A 27280-nucleotide genomic window follows, 5' to 3' on the forward strand; every position below is an offset into this window, starting at 1 on the left:
GTCACCACCGTATCAATTAGCAAGATAAAGCTGACCAGGTCGCTGGCATAAACATTAGGTAACAAAGAAAGAAAGAAATCTGACTAATTGAACAGCATTGTTAGTCAAGAAAGGCTATACTAGAATAAATGGCCCCTACACAAGGACCCATTTCAAATGCTAGTGAGAACCTTTGGAAGATCAACGTTTAACCCATTCATCACCCTTCTTACCAGTAAGTGCTTGCAAGTGCATGGTTCTCATAGTCTCATTGTGTCCCATTTGAACTCCTCTCTTCCCCTTCTTTGTTGTTGAGAGGTTGGTTTAGTTTACTGGTAATTTTTTTAGCATACTAAAAAAGAAGAACTGGAACTATTCCCAGATTGTTGAAGCATCCAGTTTGATTTGTCTGTCTTATCCCCTGAGCAGAGATGCACAAGCCATTAATATTCATAAATAAGTGCATATTCTCCTTCCTTAGGCAAATATACAGTGGCACTAAACCCTAATTTGTATAATTAATATGTAATTTTAATTTTTCAGCTGGACACCCCAGTAAATGCAAAAGGACCTGTAGAGCTTTGGCTGATGGACCTACTGAAAATGCAACAGTCTTCATTACATTGTGTCATTCGGGCAGCATTTTATCAGATTAGTGATCCAGGGTACCAGCTACTGAACTTCCTTTACCATTTTCCAGCACAGGTGAGACGTTTGAAAAGCAGTTGGGTTCAGCTATGAAGGTGAGATGAAAGGACTAGGTTTGCATGCCAAAAGACAAACAAAACGTGCACACTTTTCTGGATTGACACATGCTCATTTGTGATAATAAATACAATAGTAATAAATAATAGGCACATTCAACCACTTTGAAGTTCTCTTGATTTCTTGTTGAAATCAATAGTATTTATAATTGCTTAACATTGACTTGTTTGTGCCCAATATCATTTGCCTCAGCTAATGGCTGGGGTACACTTGGTGATAGATACAACCTGCATGTGATTCAGCAGCAGTAATAATTTGAAAAGCTGTCGATACTAAGTGGTTGCTTTATTATATATTGAAATGTAAGAAAAGGGAGAATTCAGAGAGGCAAAGTCATGAGTCTCTGAAACACAATGTTCTTTTACCTACCCTAAGTGGTAATGTGCTGCTTTATGTGGGCTCCTAAATAGCATTTATATATATACACACATACACAAAAGGGGGAGCTTCAGCGACCTGTAGGAGGTCAGGGGAAACTCTAGCGACCCATGTGGGGGCAGGTTCTGACCACCTGTGGTGGGGGCAAAGTGAGCAGGGATGGCAGCCCCTAGTTCAGTAAGTTTTCTAAATAACAAGCATAAGACTTATTTATTGCTTGCTTGTCTGCTTGCATTTTATCACACCCTACTTCCAGTGATCTCAGGATCTCAGACTGGTTGCATTACATAGCTCGCTCGCTCTCCTCCACCCCCTTCCAGTTTTAATAGTGTTACGTTATTTTTCAGCGACTACTTCAGAAGTCTGAGAACTTCTTTTCACATGAAGGTTTATGATGACCGTTCAAATCTGTTTCCTTCTGTCTTTTACTTTTAGGGCAGAGTCATATCTGTGATATAATGAGCAGTAACCTCTAACTACTTTCCCTTGGGTTTTTTTACAATAAAATATTATTAATTGTTTCTGTGCTTCACTATGACAATATGGTAAAATAATTTACAGGGTTGCTTATTAACATCCTTGAATGTATCGGAATATGATGGTAGAAAAAAGCACCTTTGAAACTTCCTGATTTACTTCCAGCCTGCAAAGGAAAATCCATACCAAAGCCTCATTTCTTAATCTCTCCAGTTAATCACTCTAAATTACTGTTTTAAAGTGTGAGCTGTTGGCCTATTTGTTATCAATTTGAATGTACTATAAATATTCATACACATATTTTATTTGTTAAATTAATAGGTAGGGTTGCTGGGAATTCAGATGTTGTGGACACATGATTCAGAAGAAGCGTTAACCAATGCAAAAGATGATAGGAAAATAATGTCAGTAACTAATCAGAAATTTTTGGATATTCTAAATACACTTATTGGCCAGACAACTCATGATCTTTCCAAGTTTGACAGAGTGAAGTTTGAAACCCTTATTACTATCCATGTGCATCAGCGTGATATATTTGATGATTTGGTAAAGTATAAATGTTAACTGATGTTTTTTAATGCCATTCATATCTAACTGATCCAAGTTATGCTATGTATCCAATATCACTGTTGGGCTTGACTGGGATTGTGTGAAACAGTCGCAATCTCCAACCACAGCTAGGTGAAAGTGATGAAGTGTACCTGCTTGTGCTTCCTTTGATGGGCTGATGATCCAAAGGCACTCAGATCATGTTTCATCACTTTCTTTATTATGAACACCCCCCCCCAAATTGCACTTTTAAATTGGAGGTGGCTGGGTGCCCAGTGGTTTGCTACCTTCATAAAGGTCTCCAGAAAACTGTTTCTCCTTTAGAGTGTCTTGTAGCAGTTATTGTAGTAGTCTTACAGTTATTGCAGCCAGTACCAAGGTGCCATTTCAGTTTTCTACTCCTTGTACTGGAATGTGGGTCTGGGGATGGATGAGGGGCTTTCAAAGAGCAGGGCAAGAACCTGAATAAGACTGAAAATTTTAATTGCAAGAAACCAGTGTGTTTCAAAATAGTTTTTTTGTAGCTACTTTTTATATCTCATAATAACCAGGGATGCAGGTGTTTCTGAGGAGTTATTGGGGCCAAATTATATGTAAGTGGTTAACATGCACAGTTTTGTAAACAGTCATGACAAGAGGGCTAAACCTGTACATGTTTAGCCCACAGCTGGCAGAAGCTTCTGATGGTAACTGGCAAGCACTTCAGTGAAGGACCTCTGTCCATTACTAGGCCGTTAAGGCCTCATCAGGGAGAGTGCAATTATTAATATTAATGTTAACATTAAATTTATATCCTGCTCTCCTCCTTAAAGGAGCCCAGGGATTAGAGAATGGAAACAACAACATTAATTAATGTACCCAGGTCAAAAATTGAAGAGGTGTGCTAACAAAGTAAATAAGTACAACAATTAAGTGCATTTACTTAACATCAAAGATTATTTATTTGTTTGTTTGTTAAATTTATATCCCACCCTCCCTCCCACATAGAGCCCAGGGTGGCAAACAACAAGCAATAGAGCAATAAAGAGATTTTGAAAACAATTTTAATACAGATGCAGACTGCGATAAAGATTTCAAAAGGCTTGTTGAAGCACTTAAGTAGGTGCCAAAAAGACAGCATCTGTCTGATACTTAAGGGAAGGGAATTCAAAAGGATAGGTGCATCAACACTAAAAGCCCAATTCCTATATTGTGCCAACGGATCTCCAGATAAGATGGTATCTGCAGGATGCCCTCACCTGCAGAGAGCAGTGATCTGCTGGTTATATAACAGGTAAGACAATTTTTCAGGTATCCTGGTCCCAAGCTGTATAGGGCTTTATACACCAAATCCAACACCTTGAACTTAGTCCAGTAGCTAATGGGCAGCCAGTGCAATTCTTTCAGCAGCAGAGTAACATGTTGATGTTGTGTCCCAGTGAGCAGTTGCACCATCACATTTTGCACCAGCTGCAGCTTCCAGACCAACCTCAAGGGCAGCCCCACATAGATCACATTACAGTAATCCACCCTGGAGGTTACCAGTCCATGGACAACAGTGGCCTCCTATTTGTGGGAGAGAAAATAGAAGTACAGTGGAAATAATTTTAACTAAGGTAATTTTTAAATTCACCAAATCATGTATTATGCTTCCCTTTAATTCTGATATAAATCTCATTTCTTTTTTAAGGTTAAAATGCATATCAAATCGGTGACTGATTTTGAATGGTTAAAGCAGTCCAGATTTTATTTTAAAGAAGATGTTGATCAAACATTGGTATCTATTACGGATGTTGATTTTATTTATCAAAATGAATTTCTGGGATGCACAGATCGTCTGGTTATAACACCATTAACAGACAGGTGGGGTTTATTAAATAATCTATCAGCCTTAGTAGATTATTCATGGGGAGTCATGGGGAGGGAGAATTGAAGGTGGGAGAATCCAAAGCCCTGCCAGGCTCTTGCAAGTAGTGTGGAAGAAAGGGCAGAACAGTGCTTTTGCATTCATCTGTCCTTCCTTCCCACTGGAAATGCAGTGATCTTGTGTTCTGTCCTTCTCTGATTTAACTGTTGAACTTTCTCTTCCCTCCCAGAGGGATCATTGGGAGGGAAAGTTACTAGGTGTAGTTACTTTCCCTCCTTCTTTGGAGGCATGTTGGGGAAGGTTATGAGCCTTCTAGATCCATGCCTTTCCTGATGTGCCCCTGCTATGCCCCAAATTCTTCCCTGTCCTGCCAACATTGGCTCTCAGACACTGGTAGGACAAGGGCCACTTGGGATCACCCTTTCTGAGGTTGGACTTCTCTGCCCTTGGAGAAGGAGATCTGATGCTTCCTATGGCCTCTGTTGCTTCCTATGGCCTCCCAGGGACTGTGGGCTTCTAGGGCCTAAGAATCTTTGAACTCCAAAGTGGGGACCTGATCCTTTTCCCATTGCTTCTTCCTTCTGGGTATTTTATGTGTGTGTCTGCCATATTTGAATTAGTGGCCTGTGTGTTACCAGAGTTCAAAATAAAGTAAGGATCATCATATTGCATGTTTACTCACTCATGTATGAATGTTGTATGTTGCAATGATCTGAATTTACATTTACAGATGCTACATTACGTTAGCTCAGGCTTTGGGAATGAACATGGGAGGAGCTCCAGCTGGACCTGCTGGTACCGGTAAAACAGAAACCACAAAAGACATGGGGAAAGCTTTGGGAAAGTATGTAGTAGTATTTAACTGTTCAGATCAAATGGATTTCAGAGGACTGGGACGGATTTTCAAAGGTAAGTCTTGGTTTACTGAACATACTGAAAATGAACAAATAATTAAATGACCATTTAATGCACCACTGGTGCTCAATAGATGCTTACCAGATATTGTAGTTATTATCTATCATAGTATCTGTCAAGCCAGTTTCGGGACAAATTGCTAGGGATCCATGATTACAGTAATATGAACTGAGGCAGGAATAGAGGACCTGTGACTGTCCAGATTATGTTGGACTCTCATCAGCCCCAGCCAGCGGGGCCAATGGCCAGGGAAGATAGGAGCTGTGGTTCAACAACATCTAGAAGACCATAGATTGGCCACCCCGAAGTAAGGTATCAAATTAAAGCACAGAGTGTGTCAAAGCTGCAGAAAAATACTGGTTTGGTCACCTTGAAAAGAACACACAGGAAGGAAAAAGAAAATAAATCGAGGGAAATACAGACTACAGGTTTTTTTACTATGTTTATCAATTGTCTGTGTATCTATGAGGTCACAGGTATCTGGAGCTGTCCCATTCCAGCTATTAGCTAAGCTGCAGTAGCATCATGGAATGCTCATGAACGTTCTGTCTGTTAAGATTTTATTGCACCAGAAGACAGGAAATAAATAGGCAAGACACATATATGGGGTAAACTAGGGCCACTTTATTAACTACAATTTAAGAACTTAAGATACGAACTCAAGAACTTATAAACCATTAACTTCTAAACTGCATAGGGGAAGTGAAACCATGTGCAGGAAATCCATTAACTCCTGTCAAGTTCCTAAGCCTGTCATGCCCGGGCGAGCCTACTCTGCAGGGAATCAAGCTGGCCATGCTTCCACCTCTTTTCCCCTGCCACACCCTTCAGGTGGGGAGAGCGGTCTTCCTGATTCACCCCCCCAAAGCCCCGTAAATCCAGGTGAGTGACACAGATTAACCTCAACAGTGATCCATACCCTGACCAACAAGGTCCTACAGCCCTGTGCACAAGTCTCTGGGATCACTATTCACCTGAAAAGTATCTCAAGGTACTCCCCTCTTCCCTTTCCTGCACACAACTGCTACAGAAGGAGGACAAGTCTCCACTTACTCCTTCTTTCCCCACCTGGCCAATATAGCCTCTCTCAATCCCCTATGCAGGTCCACTAAGAAGATGTCATTCCCTAAATTGGACAGGTGCACCCCATCATCCCTGTAGAGCTGTTCCCTATAATGCTTGATCTCGGGATGAGGAATTACTCCATCACCCACTCTCTGCAACGCAAACCTGAGCTCTCTCTTCCTGCCCAGTTTATCCAATGCCCTAGGATTCTTATCACCCCTCCAAACTTGTCTAGCAAAATGTTAGACCATAAAATAACAACCCCAGGCTATCTTTGTTGGATCAACTCTTAAATCCCCCAAAGCCTGTAAAATTAATGCCTTTCCCTTCAACACACTGAGTCATTGCCACCTGTGTGTAGAATCAGTATTTGTGACACTAATCTGACCTCCACCTGATGAAAGAGAAGAGGCAAGAGCCTATTCCAATTTAACTTTCCGGTCCAACCACAGGACTACAGCCATCTGGCTACATCCTAACTGGGTCCCCAGCCTGGAGCACCTCGCTCTACGACTGGCCCAAAATATCATGCTGTGGCCGGCAATGAGGACTCGAATGCATTCAATTCCATCCTAGCCACTTGCAAAGAAAGGAGCAATATCATAAACATTGTGCCACATCACTGCTGTGCTTTCCTGTTTTCAGGGGCTGAATGTAAGCCTTAGAGGCAGCTGACCTCCATCTGCCGATACTCTGAATGCAGGCTTGCCCACCTGTGCAGCCATTGAAGTTACCCCAATCTGAAATGAGTGAGTACCAAACTCATTGGGACTCACTCCAAGCCCCACAAGGACCTTCTTAGTCACTGTCCAAAATTGATATTTGGTCAATAGCCATCCACCCGCATGGTAAAAAAGATACCCTGGAGAACCTCCCCTGTATCCCACATATTCTTTCAGCACCCTCACTGGACATATGTCTCCCTCTGTAGATGGCCCCAAAACCATCACAGTTCCTCTCCTCCTCTGGTCTGTCTTGGCCCATTGAACTCGGAGCTGTACCCCCTGGCCAATGAACAAAACATCCTTGTAGCCCCATTGTGAAGGATCAGCCTTTGAGCCAGCTACCAACTCCCCTATTCTAAATGCTCTGAAAAAGGCTGTCAGTGCTGCCACATGGAATACTGCAGCCTCATATGGAGAACTACAGATCCCTCTCCACTGTTCCTTCATGCCCCTAAGTAAACTTGGTGAGATGGGAACCCTATTGTCCTGTGCCAAGGGACACTCACTCAGCCACCCTTCTATTATCTTCCAAATATGGAAGTCCACGGAAACATCTTCCACCCCTCTCATCTTAGCTATGAATGACAAACCCGCCATTTTACCTCTTATTGTACCAATAGACAGCCCTCGAGCCCTCAAGTGTACACAATATTCCATTAACTGTTCCACTCCATGGGCCATGCCTGGAGCCACCCCTTGTCTCTCTAAACTCTGCAAATTCCTTACCTGCCCTGTCATATGCTGCTTGAGTACTGGGAAAATGGCTAACCTCATGGCTCTTTCAGCTTCACTCCACCAATCTCCCACCACCACTGGCATTGGATCCGGATGCTCCTGAGCCCAGAAAGCTAACTCTCAAAACCTGCCCATCTGACCATGTGACAAAGCATCAGCGATGCCATTATCTAGGTCCGACACATGATGTGCTCTAAAAAGAACGTTGAACCACAGACACTGCAGCGTGAATGCCCTAACCAATGCCATAACCTGGGATTTCAGGATGTTAGTGAATTGGTTACCTGGACTGTGGCCTGATTATCACACCAGAAGTGTACTACTCTATTGGCCAGGACCTGTGGCCACAAATATATGGCCACCACAATTGGAAAGAACTCTAAAAAGGTAAGATCCCAAGTCATGCCCTCCTGGTGCCACATTGCAGGCCACTGTGCAGCACACCACCTGTTCCTTAGTATGACTCCAAAGCCACATGTACCCGCTGCATCCAATGACACTTGCAATTCAACTTCTAACAATAGGTCATTTCTCCAAAATGAAACCCCATTGAAATGATCCAAGAATTCCAACCACACACTGAAGTCCAAACGGATCTCAGTTGTCACCCTCAGTCTATGATGTGGCACTTTCAAACCCGTCATAGCATCACAAAGGGGCCTGATAAATGCTCTGCCCAGGACCTCTACCCAGCATGCAAAGCTGAGCAATCCCACTAACCCCTGTAGTTCCTTCAACATAAGTTTTCTGGCCAACTGTACCTATTGAATCTTGTTCTGCAATGTTAACAGCTTATCTTCAGGCAAATGGGAATACTGAGTGACTGAATCCAACTCAATTCCCAAGAAGGTCAGAACAGAACTAGGCCCCTCCGTCTTTTCCAAAGCTAAAGGCACCCCCAACTCTTCATCCATCTCACTAAATTCCCTCATCAAATGCATGCATCTACCTGACCCCTCGGGTCCAACAAACAGAAAATCATCTAAATAGTGTACTATCTCCTCTGAGCCAGTCCAATTCCTCAGAGCCTGCTCCAAGAATGAACTAAATTTCTCAAATGCAGCACAAGAAATGGAGCAACCCGTAGGGAGGGCCCTATCAATGTAATACTGCCCTTCATAGTAAAAACCCAATAATTCAAAATCCTGTGGATGAACTGGAAGGAGGCAGAAGGGTGACTTGATATCCCTCAACTGTGCTCCCTGTCACACCTGCACACAACCCTCACTGCACTGTCAAAAGACGTGTAGCTAACTCTTCCAGAATGTAGTCATTCACAGAATCACCTTTAGGATTAGAGAGGTGGTGCACTAGCGTAAATTGCCCCAGCTCCTTCTTTGGTACAACAAACAGAGGAGATGTGCAGTGTTGGCAAAGGGAGGGAAGAAAAAAGACCCAGGATTCTACCTGCTTGCACCTCCTTGCTTATTTTTTCTCTAATTACCCATTCCATTGCCTCAACTGACCTCAAATTCTTACTAAGACACAAGACCCTTGGCCCCTGATAGAATATCCTAAACCCATCCCTAAAACCATTTAACAAATAACGCCTGTCCTCCAACTTGGGATAGCTCCACAACAACCTAATCAAAACTGATAACTTAATGGGGCTGGGGGCCCTTGTTTTGAGCAGGGCCAGTAGCCTCTAGTTTTCTCCCTTGGCTATCCTTTGGAGACCTGAAATTCTTGCCCCTGGGGCAACTGGGTAAGCCTCCCCACATATTGAGCATTCATGCCTGAAACGGCATGGATTCCTGCCACAATTTTTGTGGGAGCTGAACTCCCAACTGAGCAAGTGGGGTTCAACCACCTGTCCTGTGCTCCCATGGGCTGCGCTGGTAGCCTGTAACTTGGACACCACATGGCCACTATCCGACCGATCCCCAGATACTGCCTTCGCTCCAGATGTGAATTGCAACCACAATTCCAGCTCCTGTCTATCCCATCTCAAACTCGGGTCAAAAGCTACCTGCATCCTGAAGACCTCATCATAAGCCAGCCAGGCTCCATCCATGAATTCATTATATGCCCTAAATACAATATCAATGTATTTCATGAGCACAGCTGCTTTATTGGGCTGTTTTTCCAAGACTACCCTCATAAGTCAGGAATCCTGCCAGCCAATTAGACCAATTCCTATCAACTTTCTTTCTTGCTTATATACCTTTCCTTCTCCCTCTCTTCTCCTTTGTTTTTATCCACTTGCTCCAGTTCTCTAAAAGGGAGTGAAAAAATCTCCACAGGCTGGATTACTGTAATGCACTGTATGTGGTGCTGCCCTTGAGTTTGGTCCGGAAGCTGCAGCTGGTGCAAAATGCGACAGTGCGACTGCTCACTGGGGCAGGGTATCGCCAACATGTCACCCTGCTGCTGAAAGAACTGCACTGGCTGCCCATTTGCTACAGGGCCAAGTTCAAGGTTCTAGTCTTGGTGTACAAAGCCCTACACAGCTTGGGACCAGGATACCTGAAAGATTGTCTTATCCCTTATATACCCAGTTGATCACTGCGCTCTGCAGTTGAGGGCCTCCTGCAGATACCATCTTATCAGGAGGTCTGTTCTTCACAACATAGGAAACGGACCTTTAATGTGGCGGCACCTATCCTGCGGAATTCCCTTCCCTTAAATATTAGACAGGCGCCATCTCTGTTATCTTTTCAGTGCCTGTTGAAGACCTTCCTCTTTCAAAAAGACTTTTAAGTTGATACCTTATCCCAGTCTGTGTCTGTATCGGAATTGCTTTTTAATATGGTTTTTAAACCTTTTTAAAAAAACACTTTTATGTTTTTAACCTTTTTTTCTTTTTCTTTTTTGATGTCTTCAAAGCTTTTTGAAAAATGTTTCTAAAGATGTTTTGTTTTAATGTATTTTAAAGTGTGTTTTTATGATGTTTTAAAGTGTTTTTAGTGCTTTTGTTTGCCGCCCTGGGCTCCTGCTGGGAGGAAGGGCGGGATATAGATCAAATAATAAACAAACAAACAAACAAATAGACCTCTCCCAACCTCAACTCTGGCCTAACCACCAAGCTGAACACCGAGTCTCCTAACCCCCCCGGAAACCCTGGGAGGGGGGGAGGTACCGCTACAGCATCTCCTTAAGGCACCCTAATATCACAGACTTCCCTCCTCCCCCTGGTTCCAAATTACATGGGGACTAAGCCTTGCTACTCCTCGCTGTCTGGTCCTGTGGCTGCCGTCACCTCCCCAGGATCTGTTGCTGCTCCTCCTGGACCACCACCTGCTCACTGCCGCCCTGTCACTGCTGCTGCCACCGGGCTTCCGCCACCCGCTCACGGCTGCTGCTGCTGCCACTGGGCTTGACGCTTGTTGCTGAGCTAGCCACTCACTGCCGCACACTCGCTGCTGCTGCGCTCATCTTTCCAATTTGCTGCCACTGCCACCATCAAGCTCACCACCGCATGCCCACTGCTGCCACTGTTGCCAGGCCATTGCGCTCTCTGGAGAAAAAGAAGAGGAGGTCAACTGGGGCACGGCCTTAACTAGCCTCCCCCTGCTTCTTCTCTGCATTGTTGCACTTGTTGCCAAAAGAAGCCAGAAGTGGCTTCATGCCCTCCTTCCTGTGTCTGCCACAAAAGCGCTCCCACCCAGACCCCTTTTTGGTGCCAGATGGAGAGGAGCAAGAAACTGCCACCACAAAGTGTCAAGGACAAAAAAGGGGAAGAAATGCAAAGTGAAGAGTCAAAACTATTGCAGTGGTGCTTAGTCTGCTAAATGTGTTGAGTGTTTGCATGTATGTGAATATGAAGTATGTAAGGTATACAAAGAAAGAACATCTCTGAATTTTCACAGATCTGAAATTATGGATATTAAGTAATGACACTGTTATGTGCAATGTTTTTATGTGCAATATTTCTTATATTCATTTCTCATATACAATGCTTCTTATATGTATTTTGCTTATGCTGAACTGTATCTTGAGAAAACTTCTCTGGTCTATCAGAGTAAAGGCATTGATTATTTATATTTACTTTATGGTATTTAATTGTTCATATTTTAAAATTATACCCTATTTACTTCCATTATTTTGTGACTCACTTCTTGGAGCAGAAATTAACTTATTAGGTAAAGTATCCTTTTTTGTAACCCCAAGCTGTTGGAGAATCAGTTTAAGACAACCAGTATTGTCTACACTGGCTGGCAAGAGCTTTGTGCATTGGTAACTTTTTCAGTTTAATCAGGCTGGTGTAAAGGAAGCTGTCATCATCCAACTGAACTTCCTGTGTATCCATAAATATTGGAAGACAAGTTAACTGTGCTTTACCTCATGTCTCTGTACTCATGTCTTCCTATTGGGGGAAGGGCTGTAGCTCAATGGTAGAGCATCTGCTTTGCCAGCATGATGTCACAGGTTCAGTCATTGGCATCTCCAGGTAAGGCTGGAAGAGACCTCTGCCTGAAACCCTGGAGTACCTCTGCCAGTCAGTGTTGACAGTACTGCACTTGATGGGCAATGGTCTGACTCGGTATGAAGGCAGCTTCCTATGTTTCTTCCTGGTCCCCTAAAGCTGGGCATTATAATATCTTTGCCACAAAATCCTTCTTCAGATGTTACTTATGTTAAGGGACATCACACTTAAAGAGACTCTGGGACTGCTCTGTTGTCCCTGCCTCAAGATTCCATGGCTTCTCCTGGCCCTATTCCCAATATCTAAGCAGTAGGCATAGATATCAGAACCAGGGAAGCCCACACACATAGACTGGTACATGATCTAAAACCCTTGACAGTGCATGATTCCAAGTCCAGGAAAGCCTACATACATAGAGATCAGTGTGGATAATCTTGCACAGCTCAGAGGTCCATGCATAACATGTGGATGTTAGGGGTGTGGCCCAGAGCCCCTATAAACATGTGAAGGGAGCTATTAAGGATGGCCAGAGGTGCAGTCCTCATATACTTAGGAGCAAGACCAACTGAATTTAGTGGGACTTACTTTTGAGCAAACATACTCAGGATTGGGCTGCCAATATCTAATAAGGGGAAAATGCAGGATAGAATAATAGTTTTTATGGAAGACTGAGTTAAGAAATGTAATCACAGTTTAAAACATTACATAAGATGCAAGCTGAGTGCAATATGATATTAAAATATATTTGCAATATATAATACTGCACTTCACCTAATTTTAATGGTAATAAACTTGTTTATTTCTTGGTAATAAATTTGTTTCATAATTGGAAATGTAATGCCCTAGTTCTTTTCGTGACTAAAGAGTAATTCATTTTTTAAAAGGTTGTAACTTTGAAGCTTGTGCTTAAAAAATATAATAAGAGAAGGAATCTTACAGTACCATGCAAAAGTTAAGAAAAAGAAATTCTATAGCTGTAGCATGAGCAATACAGCATTTCATTCTGGATAAGAAGTGGAGGCTTACTGAAAAAGTGAACTAGTGTCTTAGGCTGCAATCCTATGCATACTTACCTAGGAGTAAGTCCCTCTGAATTCAATGGGACTTACTTCTGAATAAACACATATGGGATTGCACTGTTAAGAGATCCAAATTGCATGTATTTGATTGCAAACAAAATGGAACCATGGAGGTAGCTAAAAATGTGGTACATAGCAGTGCTCGACATGGCGTCTGTAGCATTTCTGCAGGCACAATAGATTGTTGAAATCATGTGGTGGGGATGTGGAAATCATACTTCACTGGTATTCTCACATGCCATCCATCATTTGTCCATCAGTTGTCCTAAAAGGCCTTTCCATATATGTGATGCAGCTGCCCAGGGAACTTGCAGAAATGGGTGTGATAAGCTCTTGATATTCTCTACAGCATATTTTCTCTGCTTTCCATTCACATCTTCTACAATTGTAAATTTGTATGTTGAGAGAAGTTGTAATTTAAAATGTTATGCTTGAGCAACCAGCATTGCTTCCAAACACCATACAAATGGCATTCCAAATACATGCTAACAATGGGTGTCACCAGCAGATGGTTTGCCATCATTTTTCTACAACGTCAATATCATATCCCAAAACAGAATCTTGAGGTTTCTTCTCTGAATATACTTCTGGAAGCGAGATGTTGCCCAGGAATTATAGAAGAGTTAAAAAGTAAGCCACAGAAAGGATATAATCAGGTGTGGGAAATCCATTTTCTTTTTTTTTTAGGTCTTGCACAGTCTGGTTCCTGGGGATGCTTTGATGAATTTAACAGAATTGAATTACCCGTGTTGTCAGTGGCAGCTCAACAAATTTATATCATTTTGACAGCAAGAAAAGAGAGGAAAAAACAGTTCATATTTTCTGATGGAGATGTTGTAGATTTAAACCCGGAGTTTGGAATTTTTCTGACAATGGTAAATTTATTAAGATAAGAGGACACATTTTTAATTTAGTGATGAGAGAAAATCAATCATATACTTGTACATTGTACTTGAAAATAAATTACATTGTGGTTAATTACTTTATCTAACATAGTAATATATTTGGAAACAGTAAATTTATAATAATTTTATTAAGACAAATCAAAACATCACAGAATTGTGGCAAACATTTGTGTTCTCCAGAACTCTTCATCAGGCAAGCAAGGAGGGAAATGTGAAAGTAAAAAATATTAAATATAATGTTTATATTCTATATTTTGTTTATCATTTGTTTTTCTCTACATGTAACTTGCTCTGCAACCTTAGAGCAAAGGGTGTGATAGGAATATCAATAATAAATAAATGGAATAATTTAATTCAAAGAGAATATAGGTGCATATCATAAATCACAATGATAAATAATTCCAAATACTCTGAACAAAATTACCCTAAAGTCTATGTTTTTTCTGTGTTTTTTTTTTTTTTGGTAGAATCCTGGATATGCTGGACGCCAAGAACTGCCAGAAAACCTGAAAATCCAGTTTAGAACTGTTGCGATGATGGTTCCAGATAGACAGGTACTATTTATCACTGTACCATAATCCCATAAGTCCAGATATATTAGGCAACATGTTTATGAAGCGCATACCTTAAAAAAAAACTTTCTATTTTTTAAAAAAATTGAATGTTTATGAAATTCTTAATTTCTGTTTCAGATAATCATGAGAGTGAAACTTGCAAGCTGTGGCTTTATTGAAAATGTCATACTGGCTCAGAAATTCTTTGTACTTTATAAACTTTGTGAAGAGCAGCTAACTAAGCAGGTAATGTTGTAGTACCAATTGGACCAATGGGTGGTACATAGCTAACAAAGGTTGCAAAACAGGATTTCTTAACTGCTCAGTTCTCTTAACTGTTAGATCTAAAACCCCTTATAGACGCAAGGGCATATTTTTAATCTGTTATGGCCTACTGCTTGAATAGGCTTATTTGCAGGTTGTCACTGATCAGAGCTGGACTGTGATGCCTGGCATTCTAAACCTGCTCAGGCATACATCCCGAGGCCACCACTAACTGTGATATTACACAAATCAAGTTTTACTCCTTTGCCTTTGTGTACTTATTTTGGATACCTTTTATTATATTATAAAGTACTTGTTCTTTGATAACTAATAAGCAATTATTTGAGTGGCCATAGCACTCCATATATCTCTGGACTGCATGGATGTTCAGGGATGATAAGTAGCTATTCCATAAAGTCAGCGCTATTCCTGCCTCCATTCCCGGGGTCTTCAGAACTCTAGGTAGTCTCTTGTTCTCTACTGGGTACTAAGACACCATCAAGTGGGACTGTGTTACTTCTGTTGCTTCAGTCCCACTTTGTGGTGTCCTGCTGCCCACGCAAGAAACATTTTTAGGTAAGAGTAATGGTCCCTTCTCAGAGAGCCCACTGGTAGAGACCTTACTCAAAGACTTTGGTTGCCCCCTTTCTTCACAAGACAACGCCCTATTTGTTTTATTTTATATACAAAGTTTTATCTCCTGTCTTTTCTCTCCCTCTTTTCTAATCTCTTATATTGTATACCTTTTTCTTCCCCCCTCTCTCTTCCCTTATACAGTTTCTTCTCTTGTGTCTCCTTGTATAGTTTTTTCTCCTGCCTGCCTTTTCACCTCTCTCCCTCTTTCTAGTTCACCCTTGGGGTTAACAGCACCAGACTTTTCTATCCTATTGTTCTTCCTCTTTTCCCCTCCTCGTCCTTGCTGAGGCAGCACATATTGCCTTTCTAGCTCACCTGTTTCTTCTCTATCTTCTCCATCTTCTTCCCTCCCATCTCTCTCCTTGCTCTCCAAACCATTCTGGCTTCTTTGCCTCTTCTGTGTTCCTCGGCCAGAGCTTGGAAAAGTTACTTTTTTGAACTACAACTCCCATCAACCCCAGCCAGCATGGCCACTGGATTGGGCTGATGGGAGTTGTAGTTCAAAAAAGTAACTTTTCCAAGCTCTGGTTCCTCCTCTGTTGCTCCTGTTCCCCTCCTCTACCTCCTTCCCTCTGCTAGTGGAAGCTCTCTGCATCCTCCTGACATTCCTACATGCTGGGATCCCCTCACATGTATTTATAGCTATTCTTCATTTATCAAGTAGGAAATGTTTTCACATATAAAATCAGTGGAGGGTAGCTCTGGGTATAAGAAAGTGATACCAAATCCAATAAAACCTCTGAAAATGTAACATACTTTGGGGAACCAACCTATTAACATATTTACTAGATTATTGTTGTTCTTAATATTCTTGCACATTTGATTGAGCATCTTCCACAGACGATGGATAAATTTCCTTCATGATCATTTTTGCAGGAATGCTACAAGCTCTCTGCTACAAGTTTGCTGTGAGCTATTACTACAACAGATATGTAATCCAGATATTTTCAGACAATTCTGTATTTGTATTGTCTACTTTTTATAATCCCTTTGCAAGATGGGACTCAGCTTTTCATAATACTAGTTTATTACTTGATGCAGTGAGTGCAGTAAGATCGGTTGTATCTTCAGCAATTAATCTATCCTGGTTGTCACTATCTATTCCATTCCAGACATTCTTGAGATGGTGCAAGGCATTATAGATCTAAAATATGAAGGATTAAATGTATTAATACTTATACCTGATGTTGGTTTTGCAAATATTAATGATCCAAAGAAGAAACCATCTATTTTATCACTTGTCTTCTTATAGAAAGTACCAAAGTACTTTGATATAATAGATTGCTTTGAATGTTAATTTTTCTGAGTTTTTGCAGTTTAGAAATATTATGGCTCAGTACACAGTTCTGGGCATGTTACTATTTTCTGGATATGCAATATTTGCCGCTTTCATTTTTAGGTTCATTATGACTTTGGGTTGAGAAATATCCTTTCAGTGTTGAGGACTCTTGGATCTCAGAAGAGGGCAAGACCAGATGATAGTGAATTGAGTACTGTCATGAGAGGACTAAGGGACATGAACCTCTCTAAACTTGTAAGGATCTATAGTTTTTTTAAAAGATTTCAGAATACTATACTAGTGTGGCTACTAGGTATTTTTCTCTATTATTGTTTCAGAAGTGTTTTCTAATGAAAGGAATGTGCAACATTTTAAAATTCATTTTAAATCTTTAGACGTGGCATGTATTCATTAAGAAGTTCCATTCTACTTTAAACAACTACAAAATAAAAAAGGCTAAGTTAGAAGAAGGGCATGCTTTGCATGCAGAAGATCCCAGGTTCAATCCCCAGCATATCCAGACAGGGCTGGAAACATCCCCCCTCTGAAACACTGGAGGGCCTCTGCCAGTCAATGTGGAAAATACTGTGCTAGATGGATCAAGGATAAGGCAGCTCCCTATGTTCCATTAAGAGTTTGCAACAGTCCACTTTCATTCTCTTACAAAAAGCAGCTGCAGGGGCTATTTTTCCAGTTTGGGACCACAGTGCAGTAGTGAAGGGGGAAGAAAGAATGAGAGGGTGCAAGGGGGAGGGAGGGAGAGAGGATATTTAACTTTTCCTCCCCATGCTATTTACCCGCTGACAATTGGTTCCCAAAGGTACTCTTCGTTCCTGGTACAAATAGCACCTTCAGGGCAAATAGTAACACTAGGGATTGATTTTCAGGAGGAAAACAGTGTGGAGAATAAAAGGTTAAAGTATCTCATTGCTTTTCAGGCCATGATCTTAATCCACTTCAGAAAGTCCCAAGACTGCTTTTGTGGACAATCGGAAGCATACACTTTAGAGCATATTTTCAGTGTAATATGTAACATGACCCTAGAGCTGTGGAGATGATAGAGGTTGGTCAAGCTTTCCACTGCTGAAATATTTAATGAGAAATATTTAACTAGTTTATTGTATTGCTCTGTTGTGCATATATTTGGCTACTTGATTTGTATGAAATAGAACCTAGAGAACACAACCTAGAAGTACTTAGTAACGATTAAACCTTATTGAATTCAGTGGGGATAGTTTGCCATAACTAACACAATTCCCATTTATTTCATTGGGAGACATGATAATATCTCGACTGGCAACCATCTCTAAAATTTCACAAACTATAAACACTTGTGTTTTCTGTGGGTTATCTATGGAATATATGTTTGCCTTTTAAAATAATTTTGCTTTATTCAGGTAGATGAGGATGAACCTCTGTTTCTTAGTCTTATCAATGACCTCTTTCCGGGGTTGGTGTTGGACAGCAATACATACGTTGAACTTCAGGCAGCAGTTGCAAATCAGGTTGAAGAGGCTGGACTGATTAATCATCCACCTTGGAATCTTAAACTTGTCCAGGTATTACAAAATGCATCTTAAACTTTCAGGAAGACAACAGAACCTAAAAATCATTTATAACATGAATTTTAGCTCTATGCAACCTCCCCCACATTCAAGCTGTCTCAAAAGATCCCCCTCCAATCCAATTATGAAACTTGCAGTATATTGTAAAGTTGTGTATTATTACCCAAAAACAGTGCACAAACATTTCTCAAAGCTTGTAAGATGATCTCCTCCCATCCTCTAGAATATCCTCTCTATATTGAAGAAATGGATAACAAAGGCCTTATGTTTGGTTTTTTTGAAAAACAAAAACTGGAGGATTGGGCGGCAATTCTTTACACACTTACCTGGAGTAAGTCTCACTGAACTCAGTAGGAATTGTTTATGAATAGAAATGCATTGTTCTCTTTGTTTAAACTACTTACATTTCTGTCCATTTGATCTGTATTTACAGTCAGCCCATGGCAGTATTATTTGTATGTATATTGATCATACACAAGACACTGTTCTCTGTTGCTGGGATCTAATCTCAGTTCTTTTAGTCTGTGCACTAAATCCAGAGGCTTACATAATGTGGTCATGTATGTTCAGTGGGATGTAAATTTTAGTAGCAGCAATGGCTCCCACTGTTCCAGGTATTTCTATTTCCCTGATTATTATGGTGGTTGTTTATTGCTCTTGCTGCCAGTTGGCTGCAACATCCTGTTGTGTGCTTCTTGTGCCTTTGCACAAGAAACACTAGCTAAATAAAGAACTCTGGGACTTGTTCTTGATACAGATTGTCACATGGAGAGACACATACTTCTCTAGACCTCTTTGGGCATTGTACCCTCACCCAATAATAGAAATGGGAGAGTGGGGCTGCCCTTTAGGCCCTATCTGCTTGAATTTATCCCACTGTCCATGCATTGGAGAGGAAGATATGAGGAGGAGAGACTGCTCCATATGCATTGTAGACTTGATTATTACAATACGCTGTTGTTGTTGTTGTTGTTATGTGCCTTCAAGTCGATTATGACTTATGGAGACCCTGTGAATCAGTGACCTCCAAGAGCATCTGTCATGAACCACCCAATTCAGATCTTGTAAGTTCAGGTCTGTGCCTTCCTTTATGGAATCAATCCATCTCTTGTTTGGCCTTCCTCTTTTTCTACTCCCTGCTGTGTTTCCCAGCATTATGGTCTTTTCTAGTGAATCATGTTTTCTCATTATGTGTCCAAAGTATGATAACCTCAGTTTCATCATTTTAGCTTCTAGTGACAGTTCTGGTTTAATTTGTTCTAACGCCCAATTATTTGTCTTTTTCGCAGTCCATGGTATGCGCAAAGCTCTCCTCTAGCACCACATTTCAAATGAGTTGATTTTTCTCTTATCCGCCTTTTTCACTGTCCAACTTCCACATCCATACATAGAGATCGGGAATACCATGGTCTGAATGATCCTGACTTTGGTGTTCAGTGATACATCATTGCATTTGAGGACCTTTTCTAATTCTCTCACAGCTGCCCTGCCCAGTCCTAGCCTTCTTCTCTCTTGACTGTTGTCTCCATTTTGGTTAATGACTGTGCCCAGGTATTGATAATCCTTGACAAGTTCAATGTCCTCATTGTCAACTTTAAAGTTACATAAATCTTCTGTTGTCATTACTTTAGTTTTTTTGACGTTCAGCTGTAGTCCTGCTTTTGTGCTTTCCTCTTTAACTTTCATCAGCATTCATTTCAAATCATTACTGGTTTCTGATAGTAGTATGGTATCATCTGCATATCTTAAATTATTGATGTTTCTTCCTCCAATTTTCACACCTCCTTCATCTTGGTCCAATCCCACTTTCCATATGATATGTTCTGCATACAGATTAAACAATGCGCTATATGTGTGGCTAATCCTGTGGCTGGTCTGGAAGCTCCAGCTGGTGCAAAATGCTGCAACTTGACTGTTGATGGGAATAGACTACCGCCACCACATAACTCTGGTGCTTTAAAAACTTGCATTGGCTGACCATTTGTTACCAGGCTAGGTTCAAGGTTCTTATATTAATTTACAAGGCCATTAACAACTTGGGCCCAGGACATCTTACGGTCCTCCTGATCCCTTATATCCTGGCCTGATCACTGAGATCTTTGGGGGGCTCTCTGCTGGTGCTTCCCCATGGCTCAGATGCATTGTTCATAATAACTAGAAGTTGTGCATTCAGTTTAGTGGACCCAAGCCTGTGGAACTTCCTCCAAACTGAGGTTAGACAGGCACCCTCCTTGAATTTCAGGTGCATAGCTAAGACTCTCTTGTTCCAGCAAACATTTTAAGGTCATGTTTGGTTTTATGATGATTTTATTGTTTTTATCTTCTGTATGGTTTAGTTCTATGCACACTGCTTATAAATGTGAATGATTATATAAATTAAATACATGCATATGCTCCATCCCATGACCTCACCCAATCAGGATTCTACATGATAGATGGTGCCTACTGTATATAGCAGCCTTCCCTCTTCTGAATTTCACCCCAATGCATGAACGGTGAGGAGGTGAGTCTGGCAGGAATGCAAGTGTGGGGGGCGGACAACCCTGCTTTCCCTGTTATGCAGTGTTAATCACATGAAGCAATAACAGCCGATTAGGGCTACGGTCTCTTTCTGTACACATAATCTCTCTCTCTCCTTCTTGAGGAGGATCTGAGTCCATAGCTCATTGTTCAGAATATTGCTTGTTCTCTACCAGTGCTGTTTCTGATTGCCCTCACCAAATCTCACAATCTCTTGTAAGATCTGGATATACCATATATATACTGGGGATGGGGTTTGCTGCCTAGTTCCAATCTGCTTTTTTGCTCCCATTTGCTTTTGCGCTTGCCGAACTACTGGGGTTTTTTAGTGAAAAAATAACATAATGTTTAACAAACTGCTTATGAAAATGCTTATGATGTTCCACGTGTTTTCTTCCTATTTACATATCAGGCAGATAATCACCCACTGAGTCTGTCTCTTGCCTCTAGCTAACTGATGTGCTGCTTAATTATTTCTCCCCCCTTTCACTATTCTTGTTTTGCAGTACTTCTGATTTTTACTGTTGAAAAGTTGACAACCGCTGCTTATTTTTTTCTGCTAAATGTTAATCTTTCTTTTAAAAAAAGGAAAAGGGGTTTTTTTATCCAACGAATGTGAAGAATTAGGTATTAAGGTTTTTGCTTTTCCTGCCTTCTCCTGCATTGGTTTTTGCATCATCAGCTACTCAGTCAATTTTGTAACAACGACAACATTGAAGGACCATCCTACAGTGCACATGCACATGAGAGCATGTGCATGCGTGCACACACATACCCCTTAAGTATTGGCCACTGTCCCTTTCTTCACCTTATTTGAACTAGGAGTCAAGCTCAAGCTGGTGCAATTCAGTCATTTTTTATTAATGATTTAAAAATTGTGATGACAAAAAAGGCACTGTGAGACGAGAATCAAGCTGCTGCAATTGACAGGCAGAAATGTTCTGCATTATGTTTCTAGCCAAATCTGGTCTACTCTCTGGCTCTGGAGCTCCTGCCTGCCTGCAGTCAGATGTTTTGAAATGTAACTAATTTTGAAGTTTTAACATGGGAGGGGTGGACAATTTATTTTTTATTCTATTATTACTACTACCAGCATGTTGCTATGTTAGGTGTGGGTAAGCTTATATAATGGCATTGCCATTAATGCTGCTTGTGTGAACCTTACATTCCTAAGCTATGTCCGACTCTCCAATCCACTCTACCACCTCGTTGAGGAAGTATCTTTTGTTTCGCAACAACTCAGTTGACAGTTACACTCTCACACATACAAATCCCACCCCCACCTTCCATTTTCCCCACGTTATCAGCCATCAGGAGGGTATTAGCGCCAACTAGTGTCCAAAGGCATGAATGCACAGGAGTCAAGACTTCTGATGCTCCTTCCTATCTGATCCCAGTCCATTCCTGTTTTTTCCCTAGGTTGTATTCTTCTGCCTTAGCTCTTTGTGAGTCTGTTCCTGTATTGTGTATCTTGTGAGTCTGTTCTCTTCATTTTCTTTTGGATTCCTTGTTTTCTTCCCTTGTTATTAAAAAAACAAAAAACCACCTTTTTCTTTGTTACAGCTAGCCCCAGTCTTGCGATACTGGGGCTTTCCCCCTCCTTGCATTTTCTCCCCCTCCCCCTCCAGTCATCTAGAGGCTGCGGCTTCTCTTCCCCCTCGCTTGATTGCATTTTTTTCTTTTGCCCCCCCCCGATTGTGGCCTGTGCCCTGATATTGGCAAATCCAGACCCCTTGCCAGTGAACACACAGGGTCGAGGGTTCTTGCTTTCTCCTTTCCTCGGTGTCTACATACAGTCCTTGTATGTTGAACGATAGTTCACCTATGCTCACAGGTTATCAATAGCAGTCGTCTAGTGTAGGTGGAGAATAGAGGAGACCTCACTCAAGAATTCTTGAGTGTTGGGAGGTACCAGAAATTTTCTGTTTGGGAGTCAGACCTCAGACAGCAGAACAGTCTTTATAATATATGCTATTTACTCATACCTTGCACACTACAACTAATAAAATGCATTCTAGGTGGCCTTAGCCATCATTACAGAAAAGAAAAACAGAAATATATATCAGCATAAAAGAAGTTGCTGTATATCCATTTAGCATCAAAGTATAAGATTCTGAAGGCACATCTTAGTTAAAACAAGTTACAATAGATGAAGGACTGAGTTAAATTCTGAGTCATATCACAGAGCCAAAGTACAAAGTACATGGAAATACATATCATGATGCATCATCCATCAGATGTCATGGATGGAATAAATGGTTCTGCTTTCTTTGACACACACCCCATTCCAGCAGAGCTGAAGGGTAATGAATGCTATACAACCTGTCTTTTTATACACATCTTTATCTAAGGGAAGGCATGTTCCCATGGCCTTATCAGCTACTGCCTGTTCACCCCTCTTTATCGTGCCTCTTTGCTGTGTCTGTTTATGCAGCCTCATCAGGCTTTCCATCAGGTCATTAGCTAGATGCTCGTGGTGGGACTTCTATTCTCAGCTCCCTGGAAAGTCTCCTTTGCCCTGTCTGCAAGTATCGGCCATGCCACATAATGAGCTTCCTCTTGCTTTGTGTTTTTAGTTAACATAACACATTGGCTGGCTGCCCAGACCTATTATTTTTGTGTCTGTTCCAGTTGTTTTCATAGGAAACATACAGCTTTAGTCAGGAGATGGAGGGGGGAAAGGGGGCAGTTTTAAACTACTCCTTATATTACTATTTGGCTCTTATGCATGAAACAGACTTTATAAGCTATCTCAACAAATCTTAAGCATATTCTAAGCAAATCTTAAGCATATGTAAATGATTTCAGTATTTTTTATGCATATTTCAAGCCATTATAGGGCTGGCCTGTTACATCCTGATTGCAGTTTTAGTCCGGGGGTCGCTGACTGCTACTGCAGCCAGCAACTTGACCACCCCAGCAGCCACTTATCCCTCCATTGCTTGTGACTGTGGCTCTGGTCTCATCATTGTAGTTCTTCCTTTGACTGCCACTTTGGCTTCCTGGCAGTCTCTTACTTCTGACTACCATTTTGTCTCTTTTTTCCCGCCATTGCAAGTCCTTTCCCCTTTGGAGTTTATAATCAGCTTGTAATCTGTTCCTTTTGTCATTTTATTGTTCCTTCACCCTTTTTGCCTCTCGACTATTTTTTAAAAAATGGTTGCCCTCTGCTTGGCTGTTCTGTACTTAGGTTTGGCCCTCTGCATCTCCTTTCTTTCCACCTTTCCTCCTCTGACAAGGCCAAAAAAAAAAGTACTACATTTATTTTGCTGCTTTTTTGGTTTGCATTTGCACACCAGATGTCAGGCCCAGGATGGGACTCAGGAACCAGGCTTGTGGTTGAAAGCAATTTAGTTTTTATTAAGGTAATATCCAAACATAGACTGCGCCTTCTCATGAAGCAACACAAAGTTACAGGTCCTGCGACGTGGAAGAAAGTTGACAGAGCAAGGGACCGCTTTCCCGCCTGTCCCTTAAGAGGGGGGCAAACGGGCGCGAAGCCTTTCGCTCCTCCTTACCAGACCCTCGGTCACCACCCTCCTGCCCCCTTCCTTTCCTGTCTTTTCAACTGTCTTCGTGTACGTGGCGATGGGGGAAGCACGGGCCCTTCCTCTTCTGAAGTCTCTGACTCTGGTATGGGGGAAAGAGGGGGGTCAAATTTCAAACTGTCTTGCAATCTCTCGCCGCTTTTCTCTGGCTCAGGAGGCAGCGTGGGAACTTCGAGGGAAGACTCCAGTTCTGTGAGACCGTCAAGGTCTCCGTTGCTATGCATTGCTATCTCTGGAATTTCCTCTCCTTCTCCAGTCCGCTCTAACGAACTGGGACCCTCCTCCTCCGTTTCTGAATCCTCATACCCCCAACCTGGCACCTGGACATCTGACCCCCTGACATCATCCCCTCTCCCATGCTGTGCCCCCCCCTCCCGACTGGCTTGGGGCGATGGGGAAACCGTCGGTGAAAAAGTTTTACCAAATCTGGAGCGTGCACATCAGTTTCAGCTTCCCAAGATCTGTCTGCCCTTCCAGTGAATCAAATACTGCAATTTGTTACGCCTCATTCGGGAGTCCAGGATTTCTTCTAGTTCAAACTCAGTTTGCTCATTCACTATTAACGGAGCCCCTGGAGGCTCCTCTGGCCGCAATTCGCTGGGGGGGGCTGCTTTTGTTAACAAGGATCGATGAAACACAGGGTGTATTTTAAACGTGTCTGGTAGCTTTAGTCGATAAGCCACGGGATTAATTTGAGCCTCTATTTCAAAGGGCCCCACCCTTTTGTCCTGTAATTTCCTACATTTGCCCGGCATCTGAAGGAAACGAGTGGACAGCCATACCTGATCTCCTGGTTGAAGGGGGGGCCCTCCCTCCTGTGCAGATCAGCAGCTCGCTTGTACTCCGTCTTGGCTTCGTTTAGCTGCTGTTTCAATGTCTGTTGAACGGCCTGTAACTCCTTCAGATAGTCTTCTGCGGCCGGCACCAGCACCCCTTCCGAGCTGCTTGGGAAGGCTTTAGGATGAAATCCATAATTAGCAAAGAACGGGGTTTGCTTAGTGCTGGAGTGCAAGGAGTTGTTATAGGCAAACTCTGCAAAGTGCAAATATGACACCCAGTCAGTCTGTTGATAGGACACATAACAACGTAAATATCTTTCCAAAACAGCGTTCAGGCATTACGTTTGGCCGTCCGTCTGGGGATGATGAGCTGAAGAGAGTTTTAGCTCCGTCTGCAACTGTTTCCACATTGCTCTCCAAAATTTAGCTGTGAACTGTGTTCCTCGATCCGAGACTACACTGTTTGGCAATCCATGCAACCGGTAGATTTCCCTGATGAATAACTTGGCTGTTTCTTTTGCCTCTAAGGCCCCTGAACAAGGGAGAAAATGCACCATTTTGGTGAGTAAATCGACCACTACCAGGATGGCCGTCATTCCTTGTGACTTTGGTAGATCAGTTATAAAATCCATGGAAAGGTCCTTCCAGGGTTCGTTTGGGACAGGTAGCGGTTGTAACAGCCCGGCTGGCTTTCCTGTTTGTGTTTTTGCCCGCACACAGACAGAACAGGATTTTACATAGTTCTCAATGTCTCGACGCATTTTAGGCCACCAAAAGTCCTTGGCCACGTTCTGAATGGTTTTATAAATACCAAAGTGCCCTGTGGTGATGGAGTCATGGCACTGACGTAGGACTCTGAGTCTTAATTCTCCTTCTGGCACATACCTGGCTGCTTTGAACCATAACAGCCCATCTTGCCAGTGGAAACTTACTTCTGGATCTTGATCTTGTCCCACCTCCTGAATATATCGTTGCAGGTCTGCATCTGCCTGTTGTGCCCTTTTGAGTTCTTCTTCCCATGAAGGCTGACATGATCCCAACGTTAATTTCTCCGGCGGGATCACGTATTGAGGCTGGTCATCGTATTCACTTCCTTGGAATTGTGGCTGTCTGGATAAGGCGTCTGCTCTCTGGTTTTTAGCTTGAGCATGATAAGTAATCTTGAAGTAGAACCTAGTGAAGAACTGGGACCACCTTATCTGTCTCTGGTTCAGCTTCCTGGCTGTTTGTAGGCTTTCCAGGTTCTTGTGGTGGGAGCACACTTCAATCTGATGAGAGGCCCCCTCCAAGTATTGTCTCCAGTTCTCAAAAGAATCCTTGATGGCTAGTAGTTCCTTCTCCCAAACTGTATAGTTCTTCTCTTAAGGCTTTAACTTTCTAGAGAAGTATGCGCAGGGGTGCAGCTCCTTCCCTTCTTGGTCTAATTGCAGAAGGATCCCCCCGATGGCAAAATCCGAAGCATCGGCTTCCACGATGAAGGGGCGGGTTGGATCGGCGAAGCGCAGAATGGGCTCAGTAGCAAATCTTCTTTTCAGCTCCTCAAAGGCGTTTGTGGCGTTCTCTGTCCATTGGAATTTCTTCTTTCCCCTTAAACAGTCAGTCAGGGGAGCTGTTAATTTGGAAAACCCCGGAATGAACTTTCTGTAGTAATTGGCAAACCCTAGAAAACGTTGTACATCCTTTTTGGTGACAGGTTGACCCCAGTCCAGTATACAACTCACTTTCCCTGGGTCCATCTCCACTCCCCCCGCTGAGATTCAGTACCCAAGGAAGTCCAGAGACTTGAGGTCAAATCCACATTTCTCTAGCTTAGCATACAGATGATTTTCTCTCAGTCTCCTCAACACAGTTTTTACATGCTGGTCATGGTCTTCTTGATTCTTTGAGAACACTAGGATATCATCCAAGTAACAAATTACATACGTGTCCAACAGGTCTCTAAACACGTCGTTCATGAACTTTTGAAACACGCCTGGACTCCCCGAAAGCCCGAACAGCATGACCAAATATTCAAACTGACCGTAAGAAGTCAGAAATCCTGTGTTCCATTCATGTCCCTCCTTCATCCTGACCAGATTGTACGCTCCTCTTAAATCCAACTTCGTGAAGATTTTTGCTGAGCGCAGGCAGTCTAGTAGCTCTGAAATCAAGGGCAGTGGGTAACTGTTAGGGATGGTGATCTGATTCAATGCACGGTAGTTGTTACAAGGTCTGAGCTCCCCCCCTTCTTCTTCACAAACAACAGGGGCGCTCCAGCAGGGGACTGTGAGGGACGTATGAATCCTCGCTTCAGGTTCTTTTCCAGAAATTCCTTCAGGGCCTCCCTCTCAATCTCTGTGAGAGAGTAAATT

General features: G+C 42.2%; 1 protein-coding gene across 1 annotated transcript in view; it reads left to right on the plus strand.

Annotated features, from left to right (window-relative positions):
• Positions 1 to 27280, plus strand: part of DNAH8 (dynein axonemal heavy chain 8) — a 338579-nt gene that overhangs the window by 146640 nt on the left and 164659 nt on the right. Inside the window, exons 41-49 of the mRNA XM_061624897.1 lie at positions 523 to 684; positions 1921 to 2145; positions 3818 to 3990; positions 4725 to 4903; positions 13567 to 13754; positions 14252 to 14338; positions 14477 to 14584; positions 16638 to 16772; positions 17915 to 18076. Of these exons, the coding sequence (XP_061480881.1) occupies positions 523 to 684; positions 1921 to 2145; positions 3818 to 3990; positions 4725 to 4903; positions 13567 to 13754; positions 14252 to 14338; positions 14477 to 14584; positions 16638 to 16772; positions 17915 to 18076 (1419 nt within the window). The remainder of the gene's footprint in view (positions 1 to 522; positions 685 to 1920; positions 2146 to 3817; positions 3991 to 4724; positions 4904 to 13566; positions 13755 to 14251; positions 14339 to 14476; positions 14585 to 16637; positions 16773 to 17914; positions 18077 to 27280) is intronic.

The sequence above is a fragment of the Rhineura floridana genome, chromosome 4 (assembly GCF_030035675.1).
Source record: "Rhineura floridana isolate rRhiFlo1 chromosome 4, rRhiFlo1.hap2, whole genome shotgun sequence".
NCBI lineage: Eukaryota > Metazoa > Chordata > Lepidosauria > Squamata > Rhineuridae > Rhineura > Rhineura floridana.